This window comes from Pleurodeles waltl, chromosome 9 (assembly GCF_031143425.1).
Source record: "Pleurodeles waltl isolate 20211129_DDA chromosome 9, aPleWal1.hap1.20221129, whole genome shotgun sequence".
Classification (NCBI taxonomy): Eukaryota; Metazoa; Chordata; class Amphibia; order Caudata; family Salamandridae; genus Pleurodeles; species Pleurodeles waltl.
This window is the reverse complement of record NC_090448.1, coordinates 936,831,456-936,856,307: the sequence shown is the minus strand read 5'-3', so window position 1 is coordinate 936,856,307 and position 24,852 is coordinate 936,831,456. Positions and strand designations below refer to the sequence as shown.

At 43.8% G+C, this 24,852-nt stretch overlaps 1 protein-coding gene across 2 annotated transcripts in view; it reads right to left on the bottom strand.

Moving 5' to 3' along the window:
• Positions 1–24,325, bottom strand: part of LOC138260125 (cholesterol 24-hydroxylase-like) — a 279,929-nt gene extending 255,604 nt beyond the window's left edge. Inside the window, exon 1 of one of the 2 annotated variants that reach the window (XM_069208300.1) lies at positions 24,112–24,325. In XM_069208300.1, coding sequence (XP_069064401.1) covers positions 24,112–24,248 — 137 coding nt within the window. In that variant the 5' untranslated portion in view covers positions 24,249–24,325. The remainder of the gene's footprint in view (positions 1–24,111) is intronic. The other variant, XM_069208301.1, reaches the window with a different exon arrangement.
• Between the last annotated feature and the right edge of the window lie 527 nt (positions 24,326–24,852).

Here is a 24,852-nt window from a genome sequence, read left to right as displayed (position 1 = left end):
ATAGGGGTGGAGGCTGCCCGCAATGGGGATGGCCATACCCCAATCAGGAAAACACACAGGTCCATGCAACATGGATTGATTAAACCTAGGTCAATGGGACTCCCACTGCAAGGGCTCCCCTTGACCTCGGTTTGATCCGTTCCTGTCACTGGCACTAGGCCCAGCTACAAGTGGTGCATCATTCTTATTGGCACAAGTAGGGTAAAGCTATGTGGCAGCAATTTTGTGGATTCCTCCTGACTACGGAAGTTTCCATCACAGAGCTGCAAGGAAAAAGTGTGATTTCAGGCAAGGTTTAGGATTTTTTACAGCACAGTGGGTAAGAAAACCTCAGGGGATCCATGCAAGGCACACCACAGTTGAATCCCCTCGTTGTCTTCTTTTAAAAAATGTCTGTGGTGCATAGGTTTCTGTGGGTAGTGTCACAGCACAACCCCAAATACCACAGCTACTCCTTTTGGTTATCTAACAATGTTGTGTTTTAGAGCCTTTTGTATCTTGGCCCACCACACATGTGCAGTACAGTTCTTATCGGGGCACATGGTGCAACTCAGAGTGGTAGGGAATTTGTGGCTCCTACAGATTACACAACTTTCCATCATAGAAATGTAAGGAAATGCGTTTTTTAGTCAAAGATTAAGGATTGGAAGAGATTCTGGGTAAAACAAAACTTGGCGAGAGCCACGCAAGGTCCCCACCCTGGATTCTCCCAGGTGTCTAGATTTAAACAATGTGCAAGTTTGCTAGGTTTCCCTAGGTGCCTGTTGAGCCAGGGCCCAAAATCCAAAGCTACCCACTTTGCAAAGCAGGGGTCAGGTTTGAGTGGAAAAATGTGATGTGTCCATGTGGGGTTTTAGGCCGTTTCCTGTTGCAGACACTACGCTATCCATACACGCGAGGTATCATTTTTATTGAAGGACATGGGGGAATGCTGGGTGGAGAGATGTTTGTGGCTTCCTGCAAATTCTTGAACTATCCTCACTGAAATGTGAGGAAAACTTTATTTTAGTTAAAGTTTTAGGTTTCCAGAAGATTCTGGGATAAAACAAATCTGGTGAGAGCCATGAAAATCACCCCACCCTGGATTTCACCTGGTGTCTAGTTTTCAAAAATGTTCAGGTTTGCTACTCTTCTCTAGGTGCCGACTGAGATAGGGCCACAAATCCACAGCTGCCCAAAATGGGAAAAAAGGGTCAGTTTTCAGTGGAAAAATGTGATGTGATGTGTCTATGTTGCGTTTTGGGCCATTTCCTGTCTCAGGCTCCAGGCCCACCCACACAAGTGAGGTACTATTTCTTTTGGAAGACATGTAGGAGCATAGAATAGTAGAACGTTTGTTATTACCAATTGAATTTTACTGCATTTGTGCCTTCAAAATGTAAGCCAGTGTGTAAAAAAGACATTTTGAAAAATACCTTCTAGATCATATGCAAGTACAGGTACCCACAAATTCAGAGATGTACAAATAATCACTTCTCTTAAACTCCTTATCTTGTGCCCATTTCAGAAATACCTATGTTTCCTAGATAAGCATTTTTCACCATATGAATTGGTCCACACTAGGTACACAAATAAAAAGCATTACAAAGCATTAAAAAAAAACTACAAATCCCCCACAAGCAGAAGGGTCTAACAGAAGCAATCGTACATTGCTTTTGTAAATCGGTCATTGTGACTAAAAGTTACAGATGCAAACAGTGTCACAAGTGGGCGTTTTTTCCTACTCAATTTCAATATTTGTTTATTTCAGGAGTTACTTTATTGGAGCCAACCTTGGGGGATTTATACATATGACCCCATACTGAATTCAGAAATTTGTCTTCTTTTCAGAAATCTATAGCCTTCATGGATCACCCATGTGTTTTACACTGGTTTCCACCACAAACTGTAAGTAGGTTGACAGCACCTAAAATAGGAACAATAGGTTACCTCTTTGAAAAATGCTTAAACTGTGGTATTTTTTTGTTTTTCAACTCTGTATATTCCAGAATGCTGAGAAGATGGTGACTTTAGATCAGAAAATCGTTCATTGATCCATGATTAGGGAACAAACGGACCATTTTATCAGGAGCACTTTTTTCCTATTTTCCCCAAAACTATATTTTGCCTACATTCTCAGTCCCCCCCGGGGGAATCCCTGGGTACTTTGAGAATCACAAGAATACTGAAAAAAAGACGCAAAGTTGGCCTGGATACCTTATGTAGAAAAATAATATTCAGCCCTAAGCATGAAATACCCCAAATAGACAAAACAAAGAGCTCAGCACTTAGGGGAAAAAGGGCCAGCAGTTAAGGGGCTATAGTCTAGTACTGCAGCCCATGAGCTGTATTTAGCTTACAGGCCCTGGGTACATGGGGTACCATATACTAGGAACTTATAGGTAAGTTAAATGTGGGCATGCACTGGGGCATGGTTAGCAGGGTCCAAGTGCACAGAGTCCAAAAACCAATCCAGATATGTCCAAACAAAATGGTCATGCAAAAAGAGGCATTTTCTTACACCAGCCACTAGCATATTTAGAGACGGATTACCATTTACAGAGGTCAGTGGGACAAACCCATCCAGAGTCTGAGAACTGGATTTTGGCTTCTAATGATATGAATATCTGTATCCAAAGGGACAACTGTTAGAAACTGGGTGATTTGTTGAGAAGGGTGGGAACCCCACTTAAGTAATGAACACAATCCATGTCAGGGTGAAGCACAGAAGTAACCTAATAAAGCTGTGCATTACCCTCAGGTAACTTGGTAAATTAGAGGGCATATGCAAAGTGTTTATGCCACACTCAAACAGTAATAAGTCAAAACACAACAAAAGAAAAAACCCTAACCTTTATAAAGCTATAGGAGAATATTTTAATAAATAACATTACACAAAAATGGCAAATATATAATAAGTAGAATTAGAAATATGGGTTCTTAACGTTTTAGGTTCAAATATCGCAAAAGGTGCGAAGGGCCAACTGTGGATATCTGGTCACTCCAGACCGAGACAAAGTCAAACGTTCAGGCCAACAGCAATGAAAGCCAGTCGGTTACGGGACCAGGGGCAACTCGCTGGAAGCTATACCTTTTGTCCTTGGGTTAGTTCTGCGCTATGAGGCTCTGCGTTGTGCTGCATTGAGTCTGTTGACCTGACGAACAGGAGCTGCTATTTTCTACGATGCAAAGCCCTGGGTTATCTTCTGCCATTCTGCATCGGATCCAGTGGAACCTCTGATCAGTAGCTGTCAGGTGCTGCAATGCAGGGTTTTGCGCCATTCTACGTCAGATCCAGTGAAACCACTGATCAGGAGCTGCAGGCTGCTGTGATGTGAGGCCCTATGTCGCTCTGCTCTACCCTGCGTTCTATCCCGTGACACCTTCAGTTTAGCAGGGAGGAGTACACTTTGACTCCAGGTGAGGGCCCAAGATCTTGAGGACAGCATTTGGGAGGGGCAGGATCAGGACACACTCCCATAGAGGCAAGGAAAGAGACCCAAGCCAGGTTCATTTGGGTCTGGTTAGAGGTAAAGAAGGAGAGGCCTCTTGTGTCTCTGTAGCTCAAAAAGGTGGTCAGCCAACTGACCCTTGGAGTCACTTCTTGGGTCCCAGGATCAAGGAAAGCAGGTCCATCTTCCTTGTTCAGACAGCAGGGCAGTCCTTCTTCTGAATCCTCTCAGGTCTAGGAGTGTTCTGATGAGGGGTTCTGAGGGTGGCACATTTATACCCAGTGCCAGCCCACGTGTGGGGATCATCCCCTTTGTCTAACCTTAACTGGTTCTGGTCCATTCTTCCCCTCCCCTTGTGTTTGTTGGCTAAGAGCTGTCTAGGGTAAGAAAGGGCAGGCAGGCCCAGATGTGGGCTGCATTTGCCAGGGACAGGTCAGGCATCATCAGAAGTTAGGAAGATGGTGGGCAGAGCCCTCAAGCTATCCTCTGAAGTTCAGCAAGGACTGAGTACAACCGCCAAGCTATCCTGCTGAGGAAAGGAACATCCTTTCCCAAACACAAGGCGACTTGTTGTAGGACTGGCATAGTCACCTGCAAACATAAGTACTGTCATTCTTAAACCAGCCGTCTTGCCTAGAGCAAGAGTCAAACCATGACAGCGGTCACTAGACCACCAGACTCGGGGTGACGGGCAAGACTGCCGCTGCTGTGGCGGTCTAACCTCCACATTATGACCCTGGCCGTCAAACCACCAGGGTACCGCCATCTCCGCCAGGATCGGTGATCCCGATGGGCTGACGGCGGGTGCAGGCAGCACCGCCATGCTGATTACGAACTGTTTCTCTACCAGCCTTTTCATGAACAGGCTGGTGGAGAACATGTGCAGAGGGCCACAGGGGGGCCCCTGCACTGCCTATGCACTTGGCATAGACAGTGCAGGGGTCCCCCGGCCCAGCACCCTCGCAATGCTCACAGTCTGATATGCAGACAGTGAGCCCTGCGAGAGTGCTGGTGCCCCCTTTGAGCTGCAGCATTGCCGCTGGCTCAATTATGAGCAGGCGACAATGCTGCCGCCACTTTCCTGATGGACTGACCAGCGGAAACCTTGGTTTCCGCCCATCAGCCCAACGGAAAAGTCATAATGGGCCTGGCGGGAAGGTAGCCAGTAAGGAGGCAACCTCCCTGTTGGAAGTTCGGCAGACAGGTAATCCCGTCCACTAAACTCGTAATCAGGCCCAGTCTGGAGTGCTTTGATGGCATGCCATACAATTTCACCCTGCTTGGCACATTTTACAATGTAGCTCAAACGAGAAATCGAAGTACAACGATTTTTATTCATGTTAAAACGCCGTCCTTTAGATTTCATAAAAGACCACGATTCATGTACTTCAGTCCAATCAAAGTAGTTCTAATTGAAAAAAATAATTTCCACTGAAATAATCACTTCTAACTGGTTGGGGGGAGGGCTCTGTTCGAAATGATTTATCTCCCCCAACTGCTCTGCACCTTTCAAAACTTCCTTTACAAGCTGCTGCAATCCTTTCTCTGCACATTACGCACATTGATACTGCGTTTTTATGGGCAAACAACCATGTTTCTCATATAGGATATGCGTCTTGTCACCATACAAAGGCAGCATAGGTGTAGTGGGCATCCAAGCACTTCGGTGGTTCAAATGGGATACAATCCAGATGGCTGAAACACCGTGTGAGGGCTCCTGGATGGAACACATCATCAAGTTGGCTGGCTTTAAATCCTGGAACCTCATTGGTATTTCTCGGTTGGGAGACATTTGGCAAGGGAGTCACATCCGCCTCTTCTCACACCTGCTGGAGACCTATGATATGCAGCAAATACAATTCTATTGGTCCCTATAGCTACAAAATGCACTGGAAGCACACAGAGATGCCCTTCTTAAACTTCCTGTGCATAACCCCATAGAGGCTCAGGTCACAATATCTGCAATTGGGAGCAAGGGTAATTCCAGACTCGTTGGAAGGTAGCCCCCCTGACCATCTAACAACACTGCAAGATAGGTTGGCGCAAGATGCTGTCCCGGTAGACAAGGCGGACTGGATAGAGGCAAGAATGGTTCCGAGAATACTAGCGACTTCCACAACACTTTGTTTTATCCGGCTGAAATATCTACAGAGGGTCTACTACAGCCCATCAAGGCTCAGTAAAATCCACCAAGGCCTGTAGCCTAACTGCCTCAGGTGCACAACTGAATTAGACTTTTATCACATAGTGTGTGCATGACCTACTATACAAAGATACTGTTCCCGCATGCATTCAATCCGCTTGAAGGTGGTGGGTAAAACTGTTGCACCTGACCTCAGAATGACACTTTTAGGCCAAATGGCTGAGTTGGAGTGGGTGGTGGAGGGGGGGTGGACTTGGACGGGGTTGCCAGCGAGCTGCCAGAACTTTGGTGGTGACCAGACTTATACTTGCCAAACGCGACATAGCCTGAAATTGGCACTCCACCAGGGCTCCAGGATTGGATACACAGAATGAACTGGTGTGGCAGAGTAAACCACATCTACAAATCTATGGCTGTCCCCAAAAACATTTGAAAATTCGGGCATGTGGCTAAACTACTTCTCCACAGCTGAGGTTTAGGCAACGGTTGCAATGATGTGTGTGCCATACTGCTGCTTTACTTTGCATGCATCTGTTTAAATGGCATTTGAATACAAGACCTTGGTTTGTTCATAATTTTCACAACAATGAACAATGCAGTAAAATAAAAACGTGTCACATGGTGCATGTTCTATTTGAAAGCCACATCAGCCCATAGCACCAATCCCTTGGGCAACTGTACAACACTAATTCCAATCCTAGTTCTTGAATAAATTACTTCTGGCAGACAATGTTTTTACTGGCTTACCCTATATTGTATTTAAAAAAGATCATTTCTCCGCAGGCATTTTCTCCGTTGGCATTATTTTTTAACTGTAAACTTTGAGAGCAGGAATAAGATGTTGCCTGCATGAAGCACTAAAGAAGGACCTTAAGCCAAGGGCATAGGTAGAAACGTTCCCTAAAATATTTTTGTATACTGTGTATGACAGAATATGAGGCACAACCACCCAAAATAAATGTGATTAATACCGCTTACAAAACCAGCCTTCCAGATTTTTCTAATAACATTGTCCCTCTTATTATGTTTCTAGATGGCCAGCATGTTACTCTTTTCAATATTTATTTTTAGGATGTGTGTGTCAGAGTGAAAGGAAAAAGCCCGGCAACTCCACTGAATACTAGTCAGAGTTTGAACCAAGATGATTATAACAACATCAGCATAAAGTATGCAGTGGATGTCCACAAAGTAGGGGTTTAGGGCGGGGAATCCTTAAGTTTTGTAAACATAAAAGGACGATCATACATGTACAGCGAAAAAACTGAGATGCTAAAATGCACCCCTATTTTAAACCATTTGGAGTTTCAATTTTCTTACAAAGACCTACTTCAGAATCTTGGAAAATGCATGCAATAATGCAAACACTTACCATTCTCAAAAGGCAATCCAACATACAAGACATATTTGAGCAGGTCGGGTAATAACCATTCTGACCGGAAGCTGTGGCAAGCGCATTTGCCACTTACTACACAGAGGTCTAGAATGAGCTGCTTGACTGCTCTTCAGCTGCTCTTCCATACTATGTATCTGCTGTCCATCCACCACGTGTAAGCCAGCGCAGTGGCAAATGCTTGAGGATCTGCTTACAGCAGTAAAGTTAGTATACCCTATTGCTAACTGGGAGCCAAAGTACGGGACCCCGGATCCCAACGGCCTCCCACTGGAGTTCTCTGACAGGCTAACTCCCTTATTCAACCTCTGTTGAATCTATACACAGAGGCTCGAGACAGAGGGCAACTCCTGGGAGACCTGGAGGAGTCTCATTTTGTCACCATTCTTAAACCAGACCGTTTCCCACAATGGTGCTTGTCATACAGGCCTAATCGTACACTGACCAAGTGCTAAACTAAAATCCTGGCCACGATTTTCATGATACAACTCAGTAATATGATTGTTGACTTAGTTCATAAAGATCAAAGTGGCTTTATGCCCCACAGAACACCATCCAACGACTACATAATGTATTGGCAGATTACGATCAGCTGGGATGGCCGCTTGCAGGCTTGACTATCTAAGCTTTGACCACCACTAACTGTCTTACATTTAATTACTCTGTCAGACAAATGCCTTGGGTTATAGTGGGCGGGGCTCTGTCAACATCAATAGCACTCAGACACGGCACGTGACAAGCATGCCCTGTCACCCTTACTATTTGAGCTGATAATAGTGTCCCGTGCTCATCTTATCTGGACTGATTCACGAGTAGAGGACTTTCAATTGTCTGGGACTTGCGAGGATCAGGTATCCTTGTGTGTAGATGATCTGCTGATGTACTACAGGCAACAGCATGTTACTGGACCTACAATCATGGAGCTACCTGATACTTTGGGTAACTACTCTGGGTTACAGGTCAAATGGGGTAACACAAAGCTGTCCCGGTGGGGCTGAGTGGAGAGATGAAAGAATGGGCTTCAGGCACGGGTTCAACGCTGGAACCAACAGGGTTCCACTAATTGGGGGTGAATGTCTGCAATACCAAAATACAGTCTAGGGCAGACAACCTCACCTCCCAACTTGTCTCGATCTGCAGTGCTGTTCGTAACTACCGCTATCCATATTCAACAACTGGTGCTGCTGAAGATGATTACTTTCTAGTGGCTGCTCTACAGAGTACAAAATTGCCCCAACTCTATATGACGTTGGCAGCATTCATGTCAGCCCTCAATGCAGGTGGGCCCCAACGGGGCACTTCAGCAAATGCTGCAAGTCCACATTTGACAGAGCATTGGCGATGACTGCTCTACCGCCGCTTCATTATACATATGCAGAAGCCGGCTGCCGCCGCATGCACCACCCTCTGACACCGCATGCACCACCCTCTGACACAGGCAGCACTGAAAATATTCAGAGGCCTTTGTTGGGAGGGTAGGCGGATGTTGGAAATGCCCCTGTGGTGTGGAACCCTCATGCCAGATGTCTTACACCTAGAGGGGTTCCATGGTTGTGACTCCCTATGGATTACTACCCTGGACCATATCCTTACAGGTATAGACATGAACTCTTTTACACAGCTTCAGGATGACTTTGGGCTGGAAAAGTCTCAATTCTATAGGCGTTTACAGTTGTTGCATGCTTTGAGACCATACCTTCAAGGGTGTAACAATATTTCAGAATTTAGCCCCCTTAAGGCAAAGCTGACAATGAGGGCTGCATTTCCCTTATCTACACATTCTTAGGGATTAATACCCCAAGTGTGTTCCAGAAACAGATGGAACAGTGGGAGTATGACCTGGGGGAGTTTGATGAGGGAGAGTAGACAACGGCATGAGCTCTAGAGAGCGCCATAAACGCGAGGATTCATCACAGAGTTTAAGTACTTGCACTGCATATATCTGGCTCCGCAGTACTTATGGGGAATGAACAGAACAGATGACCCAGCCTGTTTACGATGTAGGGAAGATGTGGGAAATTTTCCCTATACTAACTGGGACTGCCAGGTCCTTCTTCCTCATTGGAACTACATTGCGGCACACTTGAATAGGGCTTCAGCCATGCATTCACACTCACACCCAAGGTGGCCCTCTCCAACATTGTGGATGATGAGGGATTTACATGTTAAGCGAATGGTACTGAGGCTGGGCTTTGTGACTGGGGAAAGGGACATAGCCCGCTAGTGACAGCAGCAAGAGTGAGGGTTGGATAGCAGCATTATCAAGAAGGAACAGTGTGAATGGTGTATATTATTCATCTTTTGAACCTGGGCAATAGGGGTGGTAATTTGCTTTCAGGTAATACCAATGATGTATCAACTGAACCTACAGTGTTTCTTTTTCTTGACTTCCTTTTTGCTTGATTTTCTCTTAATAAACAGATTATATAAAAATAAGACATTCTCAAATGGCTATCTGGAATATCCAAGGCAGTCAGTCTGTGGCACAATATTTGTCATTTCATGTCACCAGATGAGGTATAAAAATCAATAAAAGCAACAAAAAGCTGCCTTTTCATTACATCCTTTTCCAACACAATTGTAATGTCAATTTATTTAGATATGAAAACCTTATTGCTGCATCAGCAAGATACTATATTCGTTGATCCAGTTTGTAAAAGTCATTTTAGATTTCCTCTCAAAGACTTTTCCAGAGGCATGAAGGAGTAAAAGCAGTCTATAATTTCCTGGATCTCTTCTGGACCCCTTGAAAGTAACTGCATCAATATGTTCAACCCTCGAGCTTGGAATCTGCCATAACAGCACAAACTCTTTATAAAGCAGGGCAAAAATGACTTTTCAACAATCTGGGTCATTTTCCAATATTGAAAAGAGTATTTCATCAGGTACATGAGTATCTCTGCCTTTCGTATAGATCTACTTAATTGTAGGATTCAAAAATAATATGGAATCCCATGAAGAACAGACTTAGGGCCAGATGTAGGAAACACTTTGCGAGTCGCAAACGGCAAAATTTGCCGTTTGCGACTCGCCAATGCGTGTTTCCTATGCAGAAATGCATTTTGCGAGTCGGGACCGACTCGCAAAATGCATTTCCGAATCGCAAATAGGAAGGGGTGTTCCCTTCCTATTTGCGATTCGCAATGGAATGCAATTTCATTTGCGACCGCGTATGCGGTCGCAAATGAAGTCGCAGTTACCATCCACTTGAAGTGGATGGTAACCCATTCGCAAATGGGAAGGGGTCCCCTTGGGACCCCTTCCCCTTTGTGAATGGACCCCAAAACATTTTTTCAGGGCAGGTAGTGGTCCAAGGGACCACTACCTGCCCTGAAAAAAACCCGAAACAAAAGGTTTCGGATTTTTTTTTAAGTGCAGCTCGTTTTCCTTTAAGGAAAACGGGCTACACTTAAAAAAAAAAAAACTGCTTTATTTAAAAGCAGTCACGAACATGGAGGTCTGCTGACTACAGCAGGCCTCCATGTTAGCGAGTGTCCATAGTCGGTATGGGGCCGCAATTTGCGACCCACCTCATTAATATTAATGAGGTGGGTCTTTGCGACCCCATACCGACTCGCAGAAGGTGTCTGAGACACCGTTCTGCATTGGAAATTGCGACTTGCAATTTGCGAGTCGCTCCGACTCGCAAATTGCAAGTCGCAATTTCCAAAGTTGCTACATCTGGCCCTTAGTTATATGTGGGATTTCAATGTTAAAAGGCCCTGATCCAGTATTTACTGAACACAATTATTTAAAATGATCAATCCAAGCGATCCCAGGAGTTGGCACATTCATAATAGTAATCCTTGTTCCGGTTCTACTAGCAAAACAATGCCAAAATGTACAAGGCCTTGTTTCTACCAATAGTTATTAAGAGCTTTTTTTGCTTATAAAATGTCAGAGTATCAGTTGTAAGATGGAGTTAAATAGTGAAAATACGTTTTTTTAACTGAATAACGTTGAATAATTTCTAGATTTGCTATGAGGCTGAAGAAAACTCCTAAAGAGTGGCCGCATTTTTTTGGAATCAACAATTTCACACGATTGTTTTTCAAAAGTAACATTCAATTCCTTGGGGTCACTGACTGATCGCTTTTTCTTAAATCGAATTTGCTCACACTTAAGGATTGCATGATCAATCAAACTAGTAGAAAATGTATAATCAACCTAGAGACTTCATGAAAGGGGAGAGAACCATACATTCAATAGAACTCGCCTTTTTTAGTAAATATATCAGATCTAAAATATTTGCCAGTAATGTGCCCGTCAATCCTTCTGTTAATATCACTCGCCTCAAATCCTGAAGTCTCACTACTAAACGTAACAAAAATAAATGATTTGGAATATACCAGGCCTCCTTCTGTTCTTGACATTCTCTTATGGAAACACATAGTATAATACTGTCAGGCACCTGGCTCTTGACATGACAGATACAGACTGTGGGCAGGAACTCATGCCCTTATCTTCCCCCGAAAGAGTTTTAAGTCTGCCCAAGCAATCTATTGATGGGCAATTCCGTAGGACACCATCCCAGGCCTGGGCAAATTCAGGACTTTTAATTCCTCATTGCACCTCTATCCACAGAATCACCCACTTGCATTCCACCTATTTAAACAGCTTCTTATTCCATACCCAGAGCCTGGGTCCAGCAGGGGCCTTCCAAGCATTGGCAAGTTGGCAATGAGCAAGTACCAAAGCAAGATCAATAAATGTGGATGATACAGCTTTCGCCCTGGGGCTCAGGAACAGTACCAGCAGGCAGAAAACTGGAGTTTTCAGAAAATGTTGACGGACTGACCAAAAGAAGAAATGCCTGGCCACTCAGATGATGCCATCAAGTTACTGAGTTTCAGACCAGAAAATATTGAACCCAAGGTATCTAAAGGTTCACGGTTCCCACCAGATCAATTCACAGATTTCTGGCGGTTGAAAGTCAACTGTTGAGTCATGTAATGAGTAAGCGTTACATTTACCCCAGTTAACCCAGAATCAAAACAAGTAACTAAAGCGCTCTAATGCCTCACGAATGCCCACGATATGTGACAACTCACCATTTAGACAGAAAAGCATATCTTCTGCATATAATGAAATGCACAGTGATGCGCCATCGGACGAGGACCTTAGAAGGAGGGGCCCTGTCTGAAGGTCAAGGCTAACTGTTTTCCTGCCACAGCGAAAAGTATCTGAGAGAGTGGTCACCTTTGTCTGGTGCCCTTTTGTTAACATGTGCCATTGTACCAGTGTGGTGCAGTTGTTTCCATTTTTGAAACCCGCTGTCAAGGCTGGCAATGACTGTATATAGGGAGTCCCACAAGCGGGAGTCAAAAGCCTTTTCAATATTAATAATGAGGGCTAAAACCTTGATGAAGGCCCTCAGAGTGGAGTGTAAAAATGGCTCAGGCGTCTGAGCAGGGTCAATCAGTGTGTTGGCGAGGAGTTTCTAATCCATGTTTAGAACAGATAGGGCCCTATTCAAAGTGACATACTCTCCACCTTTCCCCCTGTTTTTAAGCAGTGGGATGATCAACGTCTCATGCATCATGGATGGGAGGCAGCCCTATTGTGTCGCTTCCTTAAACAGCTTAGTCAGTACCAGTGCGGACACGTGAATATAGGTTAAATAAAATTTAATGGACAAGCCATTGGACTCTGCCACCTTGCTGTTAGCCAGGATATCGATGGCCCCCAGTACTTTTTTTAAACAAAATGTCCCCCAAAGAAGTGTTGACCTGTCCCCTACAGCCTGTTGGTTTTACCGTCAATTATATATGTATGGAGTTCTTGCATGAGGAGGCCATCTCGTGCAATGTAAAGACGAGTGTAACAAACCAGGAACTCCACATAGATCTCTTGTTGCATGTAAACCCACTGACCCTCTGCATTCAGCAGTGTGAGTATTTGGGAGCGCTTTCTGTTGGGATTAGTAATCCAAGTAAGTGAACACCTAGCCTTGTTGTGTTCATCATGGGCCTTAGTGAGGTATTCAATCATGCCTAAAAGCTTTTCTCTCTCTCTCTACTAAATCTACAATTAGTGGTAGGATTACTTGAACCCTTATGTTCTAGCGTAGTAAGAAGCTGTCTGGATGTGAAATTTGGTTATTGTGTTGTGCACCAGTTGGCACAAGGAGCTAGCCGCAGGAGTCAGGAGCAGCACGTCAGACTGCACCCTTGCTGCGGAGTCAGATATTGTCCATTACATGTGCTGCAGGGCTTGTTTTCTATGGACATAGTGCTGCAGCCACCACTGAAGGATTTCGATCACAGTAGTCACTACAACCAGCAGCAGGAGGATGGTATTGAGGATCCGGGAAGGAATACTGCGTGAGACTGAGGCTGGACTCTTGGTGTGAATTTGGTGCACTCTTGTTTGGACACCCTGGACTCCTAGCTCCTGGTCTTCTGGAACTAAGAACTTATTGGTGCTCATGTGCGCATGCTAGGGCCCACAGCTCTATCTCAAGCACACCCTACAGGGGAGGCTGTGACAAACACAACCCTCTGACAAACCTATCCCTTTAAGGTACCCCCTGAAGTCTGAGCAATCGAACGGTAAGGAAGGGGTCCTTTAGGGTGTAGTGAAGGCGGGGCTGAAGAAGGTATCTGCTTAGCCTTTGGTGGGGAGCTAGCATCAAGCGTGTGCAGTACGGCCGGCATCAGGGAGAACCTGGCTAAGTGATGCAACCTAACTCAACTATGGCCATCAATCTGTATGCCCAATACACAGCGCAAATGAGCACAGCTCAGCGATATCAAGGTGCAAGTTGCATTTTGGCCACCTTGGATGGTCTGGTGATCTGCAACAATCTATTAAGATCAGTTTGATTTTGTAAACAATCATTTAAGGCTACTAAATCTGAGCAGATAGCTGAGAATGCCAACAGAAACGCTGAGATCCCTTCAATCAAACCATGGAGCAAAAACAAAGTTGGGCCTCAGTCCGACTGCGGAAAGATGGATTATCACTAATCCACAATCCTGATTCTAGTTGAGAATCTAGTTTAATTTTAGATCTTAATGTAGTGTGTAGGAAATTGGGTTGTTGTGCAGAATGTAAGGCTTGAGCAAGTAATAGGTCCACAATTTCCTCTTACTCCGAACCAAGCACCCCATTGTAGCACCTTACTCTCTCAGGGTAGGAAGCAGAGCAGTCCATGGCCTACTCAAGAGAGGTGGTGTGGGCTAGTAATCATCATTCGCTGACACACAATAATAACACTCAAATGATTGTCCAGTCAGTGCTGTTTCTATATAAAAGGAGTTGTGCATTTTATTACACATCACTACTAAAGACTACGCATGCATTTACTAATATATAGACAAGATAGGAGGAAAATACCTCAGATGACATCCTGAAATCACATTTGACTCTTAATGGGTCATGACCCCACCATCATAGTACCACGCACGTATACCAGATAGCACATCACAATATAGAGGGGTATCACTTTAGATAAAACAGGCCTATTTGCTTTATCCGAGAACAACAAACCACATGCTAAAAATGTCATCATTTTGTTTGTAAATGCAATCATCAATAATAATCATGTGTGAATGCAATTCTTAATAAAGCTTATCAACAATGATTAATAGTCACTGTCAGCATAATTATATCAGTAAAAGGCTTTAAAATCAACATAAAGTTCAACCACACTAACAGCCCCCAGAGGGCACCGCTTTATGGCCACCCAAAATGCAACCATAGACTCAGCCCCTAGAGGGTGCTGCACACCATGAACCTTTCTTATACACCTTTCAGGTCACATTAAATGCAGCCAGAAAACAAGCACTCCCACTGTAGAGCTTTCGCTACACTTCAGGCTAAGAGAAGACAAAATAAAAGTCTGTCTAATGAATTTATTAAGGCACTTCTCAAGGTTCGTATAGGGAAAGCGTTTATGTCAAATGCAACAACACAAGTGCACTTCTGAAAATAAACACAGCAGTAGAATAATAATGATCATAGAAACAAACAAAGAAAATACACTACTTCAATCATGGATAATATATATCAGATTAGCTACAATTAAGAATTAAAAATGCATCACCATTGGGCTTGACAGCTACATCATCCCTTTGCCAGCTTCAAGTCGTGAATCCAAACCCCAACGAAAAGAGAGAACTACCCACAATGGGATTCCGAGCAAGATGTCCCCTACCAGAAAATGATTTTTTTCCAATAACGGTCATCCAGCTTCCTCCCCGTATGTACTTTAAACAAGCTGGAGAGGAGAATTCTAGAAACTACCCCCCCCCCATCCAGTAGGTTGTTGTTCAAACGCTGGCTGTGCCAGGTCAGTGTTGAAAGAGCACATTTTGCGATTGGCCACATGCCAAGGTGCGCTCCCAAGATCGAACTGGTCCCTGCCGTACCATAAACATTCTCTGGTACATCCTTATCTCTCCCTCACTCCTCCATGTTATGTCTCTGCCCTTGGTGAGAAAGAACGAAAGGAGCGAAAAACATGTTGCATAATTTGTGCACAGAAAAATACCTTCACCACTAATGGGACGTGTTTGAAGCTAAGCTAAGGACAAAATGGAGTTAGTGGTCAAGATGGAGCAGTAGTTAAATACAGATAGCATTATGCGGGGCTAAATTAACCCTTACAGCACTCCCTCAATACTTCTTAGACAACATACTCAACACCTACCAATCTGGATTCTGCAAGAACCACAGTACTGAGACCGCCCTCATCGCCTGCACAGATGACATCAGGATCAGAGTGGACAAGGGCAAGACCGTCGTCCTCATCCTCCTAGACCTCTCTGCAGCTTTTTACACCGTAGGCCACCAAACCCTTCGCGCACACCTGTTTGACGCCGGAATTCGCCACAAGGCCCTGGACTGGCTCACCTCCTTCCTCTCCGAAAGAACCCAAAGAGTTCGCCTCCCTCTCTTTCGGTCTACAGCCACCAAGATCATCCGTAGGGTCTCCCAAGGATCCTCCCTCAGCCCCACCCTCTTCAACATCTACATGGCTCCTCTCGCCAACATGCTCCACCCCCATGGCATCACCATCATTTCTTACGCTGACGACACCCAGCTCATCATCTCCCTCACCAAGAACCCAGCCACCGCCTAGATTAACTTGCATGCCGGACTCCTCGACATTGCCAAATGGATAACAAGCCACCTCAAACTGAACTCAAACAAAACAGAGATCATCATCTTCGGCCCCAACAAGACAGCATGGAACGACTCTCGGGCCACCCCCAGCACCCACCACCCACGCACTCAACCTTGGCATCATACTGGACTCATCCCTCTCCATGACCCAGCAAATCAACGCCATATCATCCTTCTGTTTTAACACCCTTCACATGCTACGCAAGACTTTCAAATGGATACCCCTAGAAACAAGAAGAACAGTCACCCACACCCTCATCAGCATCAGACTGGACTACGGCAACGCCCTCTATGCTGGGACCACAGCCAAACTTCAAAGAAAACTCCAGCGATCCAGAACGCAGCCGCACGACTCATCCTCAACCCCCCTCGCCACGAACACATATCCACCCACCTCAGATCCCTACAATGTTTGCTCATCAACAAAAGGATAATTTTCAAAGTGCTCGTCCACGCTCACAAGGCCCTCCACGACACCGGACTGGCCTACCTCAACAAACGAGTAAACTTCCACATACCTACTCGCCCGCCACGCCAACCTAGCCCTCGCCACAGTCCCACCACATCCAACGCACCACCTCCGGCGGCAGACCCTTCTCCCACCTCGCCACCAAGACCTGGAACGCCCTCCCCACCAACCTACGCAAGACCCAAGACCTACTAACATTCAGAAAACACCTAAAAACATGGCCTTTCGAGCAGTAACCAGCCACTACCCCCCCCCAGCTCCTTGAGACCCTATCGGGTGAATAGTGCACTGAAGAAATTTCTTGATGGATCGATTAGGTTTCTTGGTGGTGACCCTGTCCTGCAAATTACACCGAATCAAATTCATCTTATTTCACAGATGCTGTCCCAAGACAAGAACTAGCTCAATGATAATACCCCTCATTTCCTGCACTCATTATATGAAATACCCACAGAAGGAAAGCAATGTGACCATCAATCCGTGGGCTCTGCAGAGGCCAAGGATTGCATGTGTATTCAGTCTGAACTCCTTAATGGCCTACTGGCAGGCACTGTGAAAAACTCGTACTGCTTTCAGCCTTAGGACTCTCAATCACACCATCATGAACACCCAACTACAATCTGAACTCACACAGACATCAGGAGGCGACACTGTTCATAGTATGTACTATATAATAGTCATATATTGCATGAAAATAAAACTACAGACACATCGCCTGGAAAAAACAAATATTCGTAAGGATGAAGTAAATCATGTGAAATGTAAACAGGACTGCTTTGCTGAAATGGATTCCCTCCCCACATAAAGTTAACTGTGGGTGATCAGTATAAAGCAGTAGCACAGGGTCATCTGATTGCCTAGGTTAGCAGTGGTATGCAGCGGGACAGCACGAATAATGAAGTGGAATCGATTGGGATGGAACAAAGGGAGTGATGGAAATGTCAGCAGAGTTGAGAGAATGTTCATATGTTGAGGGGGGACGTTGCCAAAAGTTCTGGGAAAATGGCTCTTTTAGACCCCAAAGCAAACACATTTCCTTCATGCCTAGACTAGCAGCTTTAGTCGAACTTTTGCTGTAACATGAAGGCAACAGCACAGGTACTTTATTACTTTCGAGGCCAGATTATATGGTCATTGTGAAGGACTTTGGAGTGGTGGGCAGGGAAGGGAGCTGGTCAGAGTAGGTGCCTGTTTCTTTTCTGGCCTCTTGAAGTCATTTTAACTGATGGGTGTAAGTCCATCACCTTGCTGTGGTGATCCTCGCAGCTGTCATATAGGACCATTCTCCTTCTAGTCCTTTTAAGTTTTCACACTGTCACTTCATATTTAAGCACACTTGTTAATTTTACCAGAAGACCGGAGGCTCATATTATGCAGTAATTTCTTGCTTTATTAAAGCAGCAGGCAAGCAAGAACAAAGTTTCAAAAAAACCGAACATAGAACTACTAAATGACATCACAATGGGAACCGCCAATAGGATGTTGACTAATCCAAGAATTATGTTGACTGCAAACAAGTCCTCATTTCTTGCTGCTCACAGTCAAGATAAGTACTTTATAATTTCTCTCCAAAGTTCGGTAATCTTTACATTTTCATTGCGTTTATTTATTTAGTCAAAGTATTAACCTTACTTGCTTGTACTGTTAATATTGTACATTCTTGCGTGCTCTTCGCGTGCTTCCCTCATGCTTTCACAAATGCTGGTGATCCCTTAACAGTTCCAATCTACTGTTACGAAACACGTCTGGTCACTCTTGCTTCCTATGGTTATCAGAAGCTTTCCTTTCCTGTGCTAGGTCCCGCAGCTGCTGCCTCCTCCACACCTCCACTGCTTTTGCCTCAGTCTCCGAGTTCAACATAGTCTTATGTCAGTGCTCTGCCCTGAGACGAGGGCTTCCTGTTTTTCTCCTCCCCTCGCTTCAGTCTGTCAGCGGTGTAAGTATCATAGTTAACTCCCCATTTTTCTTTCAGTCCCACCCTTGACCTCCAATTCTCTTTCCCTTAAAGAGGAGTTACCATTTAATGGGGATTTACAGATTTTCTTGAGGATTTTAACACTTCCCTTCAGTGTTTTCCTTTCTTTTATATAATAATTATTCCTATTTATTTCTCCATTGTCAATTTATATTGTATTTGAGTTTTTACTCATTATGTCTGAGGAAGAGGAGATAAAACTTTTCAAGGAAAATTTAAAATCCTTTATCAAGGTTTCTGTTCAGCAGGCTGTCTCATTTTCGATGCTGGAGATCTCCAAAAATCTAGAGGCTTCCATTACCTAAATGTTTTATTCCTCCAATGAATGCCCTATAAAGGGCAAGAACTGTGCAGCTTTGATGACTGGGTCTGCGAAAGGCGTTTCAATGAAATTTGGTCGTACTACCCGAGAGGTTTCTATGTCAGGGCCCCCTTGTTCACCTTTACTCATATCCTAATTACTAGACACTGATGAGGATGGTGATGTGCTGAGCAACACAGGTGATATGGACGGATCATCTGATCCTATAAATTATGAGCCCTTTGGAGAAAAGGCAAAACATTTCTCCTGATGATGGTGATGTCTCACCCAGTGTCTCGAGATCGTGTTGATCACCTTGGGGAACTAATGTCTACCCCTCTTTCATCCACCACCCCAATTCTACAGAATGGTTCCCTGCAGAACATGTGGTGGATTAGGTTTCCTTTTACTTGCATAATCCTTTACATAAAATCACCAGAAATAAGTTAAAATCTGAGTGTCCCCGCCCCTTCCCAACCCAACAATGTCACAGCTACCCCTATTTTTGAGTCCAATATGTTGATGTTATTCACAAAATTTGGTAAAGATCCCAGAAAAAGTGTGGACAAAGCCAGGTCATCTTGCCAGGGACAGAATGCAGAATTTGGAGAGTCCTCTCACCAAAATTGTGGATTTAGCTGAGGAAGCCAGGATGAGGTGCACTCTGATTGATCTCAAGAATCTTTTCAAGTGGGCCCAATGGGCTATTTGCATTTTGGGCAATGCAAATGCTCATATTTGTCAGGAGAGAAGGACCAGTTTATTGCTCAAATTTGACCCAAACTTGGCTCTTAAATTTCTAAAGAACAGGGTCCCTTGGCTAACGGTCTATTCTTTGGCAACTCTTATCAAGGAGTTGGGGAAATACATATCTACATTTGCTACTATGGACAAGGCCCAGCTTTCCCTAAAAAAGATTTTTCCTCTCAGGTTTTCGCTAGGACCGGAAAAAGGCAGGAGTCGCTTTGCCGGCCGCTATTCCAGGGGTCAGTACCCTAACAGACACTCCTTCAACCAGCAATCTCATCTTGATACCTATACCGGATACAAGCCTCAAGTATATCCCTGACTATCAGGAGGATTCTGCTCCAGGGGATACAAAGGAGAAAAATTCTCAGGTAAGAGTTTCTGGCCTTCCTCCCATCAGAGGCAGTTTGGCTCTATTTCTAAATGAATGGTTTTATCTTACCACAGATCCCTGGGTAATTCAGCCAGTTCAAGGGTATCTCTGAGTTTTATCAACCTCCAGTTCAGTCTCATTTCCCTCATCCTCTTCTTTTTTCTCAAGACCAAAATCTTCACATCCACAATGAGATTCAAACTCTGCTTTTCAAACAAGCTATAGAACCAATCTCTTTCCATCCCTCAGGTTTGCTCAGCACCATTTTTCTGGTTCAAAAAAAGAACGACCATTTTCGACTTGTCCTTAATCTCAAAGTCTTCAACAACTTCGTAATGTATCAGCATTTCAGACTATTCTCCATCTCAGGGATATTCTCCTTCAAAACAATTGGTTGGTCAGGCTAGACTTTCAAGATTCTTATCTCACTATTCCGATTCATCCCTTTAAAAAATTATATCTCCAGTTCCAATGGGGGAATTCATTTTATTGTTACAAGGTTCTTCCCTTCAGTCTCTCTTCAACTCTGTGTTGTTTCAACAAGGGTCTCAGACTGAATGTTGCTCTCCTCAAACCACAAGGTCTAATTGTTTATCTTGACAATTACCTTATCATGTCCCAACACAAGAATCTTCTTCTTTCTCATTTGCATCTTCATCAATATCCAGAAGTCAGCTCTAGTTCACGCCCAACAGCTGGAATTTCTGAGTTTCCTGCTAGACACATCTCCTTCTATCCTTTAGCTTCCTCAACACAAGGTCGCTCTCGTAAAAAGGAGATTTGTCACTCTTTAACTGTTTCTCACTTCTCTATCAGGTCTGTAGCCCATTTAGTAGGTCTACTAGCTTCTTCATTAGGCTATCTTTCCTGGCCCTCTTCATTATCTAGCCCTTCAAAGGTTAAAAATCTGACATCTTCGCAAAGTGCTCGCCTATTCAGATCTAGTCTCATCCGATCAAGAGTCCAGAGAAGAACTCCTTTGGCGGCTGACTCATTTAAACGCTTGAAACGGAGAACGATTTTCTCTGCTGCCCCAGATCTCGCCTTAGAATACCATGCAAGTCTAACAGGTTGGGGTGCAAGATGTGGTCAGTTCTTGACTGGAGATGCATGGTGTCAGAGGGAGTTGTTCTTGGATATCAACAGTTTAGAGATGCTTGCAGGTTCCTTTATGTTAGAAAAAGTCAGCTGCACCATTCTTCTGAAAATGGACAATCTACCAGCTGCCAGCTATATCAATCATCTATGGGGTACAAGGTCCAAGGTTCTGGCAGATCTCACCAAACATCTTTAGGAGTACTGTTTACACCAGAATATCTCATTCAGAGCAGTTTATCTTCCGGTAAAATTAAACACAGCAGCACATTAGGATTCAAGACATCTTCAGGACTCAAGCGATTGGCAACTGTACCCTTCAGTGTACAATCAACTTTCTTCGATCTTCAGCAACATTTCAGTAGATCTTTTTGCTTCTTGACTTAACTCCCAGCTTCCTTCCTTTCTCAGTTGGAGGTCAGATCCTCAGGCTTTAGCTACAGACACTTTCTTTCAACTGTTGTCTCAAACTCTTCTCTGTGCTTTTTTCCCCCCTTCCTTTAATTGCACAAATCCTAGCCCAGACTCGCAGACAGCAATCTTCCCTGGTCTTAATAACTCCAACTCTGTTGGAGATGGCTTCAGACTTCCCATTTGGATTCCTAATTTTTCCGATTTATTGCTCAACCCTCTGGGTCATCAGCACAACATGATTTTAGAAGGCTCCCTTTTTCTGATCACCTGGAGGATTTCGGGTTGTCCTGAAGAACCACAGGAATTTCGGAAGACGCTATCAAGCTCATTCAACAACCTTGGGCCCCTGGCAAGTCAAACATTTACAGATCAGCCTAGCTCGCCTGGTGTGAATTGTGTATGAACAGGAATTCAGATCCCTTTTCAGCAGATATAACTCTTGTAGTGAATTTCTTAGCCTCTTTAGCTTCTCAAGGCAAGGCCTATCATACAATCAACACTTATAGATCAGCTATTTCAATCGAACGTTACAGAGTGGACGGCAGACCCAAAGGAGAATATCCTCTGATTTGTTAACTTTTAAAGGGAGAAAGATTTGTTAAACCTCCTATTCCTAAATATAGCAAAACATGGGATGACATTTTGGTGTTGAAATTATTTATTTCATTGTAAGACAATTTATCACTTTCGCGTAAGTACCTTTGTGGAAAGTTAACAATGCTTTTATGTTTGATTTCTTTAAAACGTATTTTAGATGTTAGAGCTTTAGATGCATCTTCTTTCCATTACTCTCCTCTTGGTGTTTCCTTTCAGGTTCAGAGACGCACCAAAATCAACTTATCCACGATTCATTATCCAGTTTTCCTTTCTCAACCCAAGTTGTGTGTTGGAAACTGTTTAAAAACTTATGTTACTCGCACTGCAGATTTGAGATCCCCTCTGCTAATCAGTAACTAATTTCTTTTAAAAAACACCACAAACCTGTTTTCTCTCCCACCTTAACCTGTTGAATCAGATGGATCATGTCCTTAGCTGGAATTGAAATTGATTCTTTTGGTGCCCATTCCGCCAGCGGAGTTATGATGTCTCAGGCTTTCTGGGCTGGTGCTTCTTTACCCAACATTCTCAGAACTGCAGACTGGTCCAATGTAAATACTTTTAGAACTTTTCATCCCAAACCTATTTCACGTATCTCCAAATATCTTACTGCAATACTTTGAACATGCATAATATGAGCCTCCGGTCTCGTAATAAAATTGAGATTTTCATAGCCTTGGTGTCAGAAAGGCTAGATTTTATTGCAGTCACAGAGGCGAGTATTATCCTACCATTGTTGTTATTAACCCTTCCTGATTTTCTTTTCTGCATTTCCAGCATCTTTCTCCGACTTTTCTTCCTCCTACACAGGATACAGAGCATCTCCATGGATCTTTCCACTTTGGTCGCCCTGATGCTCTTTACCACCTGGCCAACTGCTTCCCAGACTTGTTTGTCATATTATATACCTTTTATTCCGTTCTTTTGTTTACTTATACTCCTCTTTAATTTAATTGTCCACCACAATGGTAATTTTTATTGTTGTTCAGTACTGTCATGAATGAATTGTAGAAGAGTTTTTTTTTGTTCAAATATCTTCAGGCAAATCGATAGAATGCAAACCTTGCCAGACAAGTCCTACTGGAATTACATTAACACAAGGGTTGTTTCATAAAACATATATCATTGTGTTGTGATGCTTATGCAAGATCCATTCTATGTTGTTTTTTGGAGCCACACTGCCTAAATAGCTTTGAAGTTCCAATATTTAGATTTCATTAAGGTTGATAATAATCTGTTCTTGTAGAGTTAATTCATGAACACCATACTCAAATATGGATTTGTGGTGACAGAAATGTCAATTAGATGGTCACAGTGGGGACTGGTCTTCAAAATTAGTGTTTTTAATAGAATTTGGACATGATTGCAGAAGTCCATTGGTGCCCATTGTACCTCCTCCACCTATATAAATATTGAATAGACTTTAGGATTATCCTTAAAATGTTTCCTGAAGGCAGTTTTTGCATAATATGAGAGTTGTATATTTGTGCTGGTTTTAGGGCTGATACTGCTCTATGTTGGGCTGAATTTGGTCTTGATCTTGGACAGCTTTGGACTTCGGACGGATCTCCACATCTGGCAACACTGAATATGGTGTTGCGTGGTAACTTAAAGAATTTGTTAGCAATAGGTAAATTTGACAACAGCGCTGTCAAAACCCAGACCTAAAAAATTAAGAACATAAAACAAAAGTGGAGCGGTTGGCTGCACATAAAATCGGTAACTATCCACTTATAATGTATGATCATGAAATGACTCTAGAGGGCAGCATATGCCCATCTTCAAATTACTGTTCTTTACATGAGCAGGTCACTGTTTTGCTAGTTTTACGTCTAGGCAGTGTTTAGAAGTAACTGAGGGCTTACTTAATCAAAACAATGCACTTGTGGTTGTTGTTCTACTCTCTGGCAATATTTACTAAAATGCAAGATAAATACACACAACAGTTTGTCACAGAACGCAGAATGCCATCCGCTTTGTCTTTCGATACCCCGCGCAGTGCGCTAGAAATTAAAGATAAGAAAGATTGCGGCGCTGCTGGGCTCACCTCTCCCTCGGGGGTCCTGGGATGTGGTCAAACCTCATGTGCGTGTATTTCACATAACAGCAAAAGAGCAGGAAAGTGAGGACTGCGACGGCCAGGACAGTGAGCAAGAACCAGGAAACGAAGCTCGACGCGTCCATCTTCTGAACCCGGCCGGGTGCTTTGACTTTGGCGAGGGAAACAGACCCAGGAAGGGCGATCGCTTTCAGAAAAGAGAAAAGGATCTTGGGTAAAAAGGGCGAACGAAGGGGTGGGCGCTTCGGAACGCTCGGTATGTCAATGAAAAGGTGCTGAAAAATACAAACTGGCGATGAAATTCATGGGAAGGGAATAACTTCTTAATATTAAGTATCTGCAGTGCTGTATTGCTAACTGCATGAGAGCGCTACATTGCCACTTGTAAACGGATCCCAGTATTACTAGCGAAAGACATAAGAAATTAATGTTTAAAGTTTTTGTTATTAAAAATAAAGTCACTACAAATACAGTAGGGTTGGCTTGTAAGTGAAGACAATGATTTATTGATCTTATGTAGGAACAGTTAAGTAAATGAATATGATATTGACTGCTTGGATAAACGAGAGTGCATGTGTGCATGGAATGATGGACGTAGGCATGAACGGATGAAGGAGTAAATACAGTGTGTGGGGCACCTGTAGGGGAGTGAGAAGGAAGATGGGGTAGGATATGTTGTTACATGTTTCTTTAAGTGCATTTGTGCAGCACATTCCCTCTGTTTCAAGG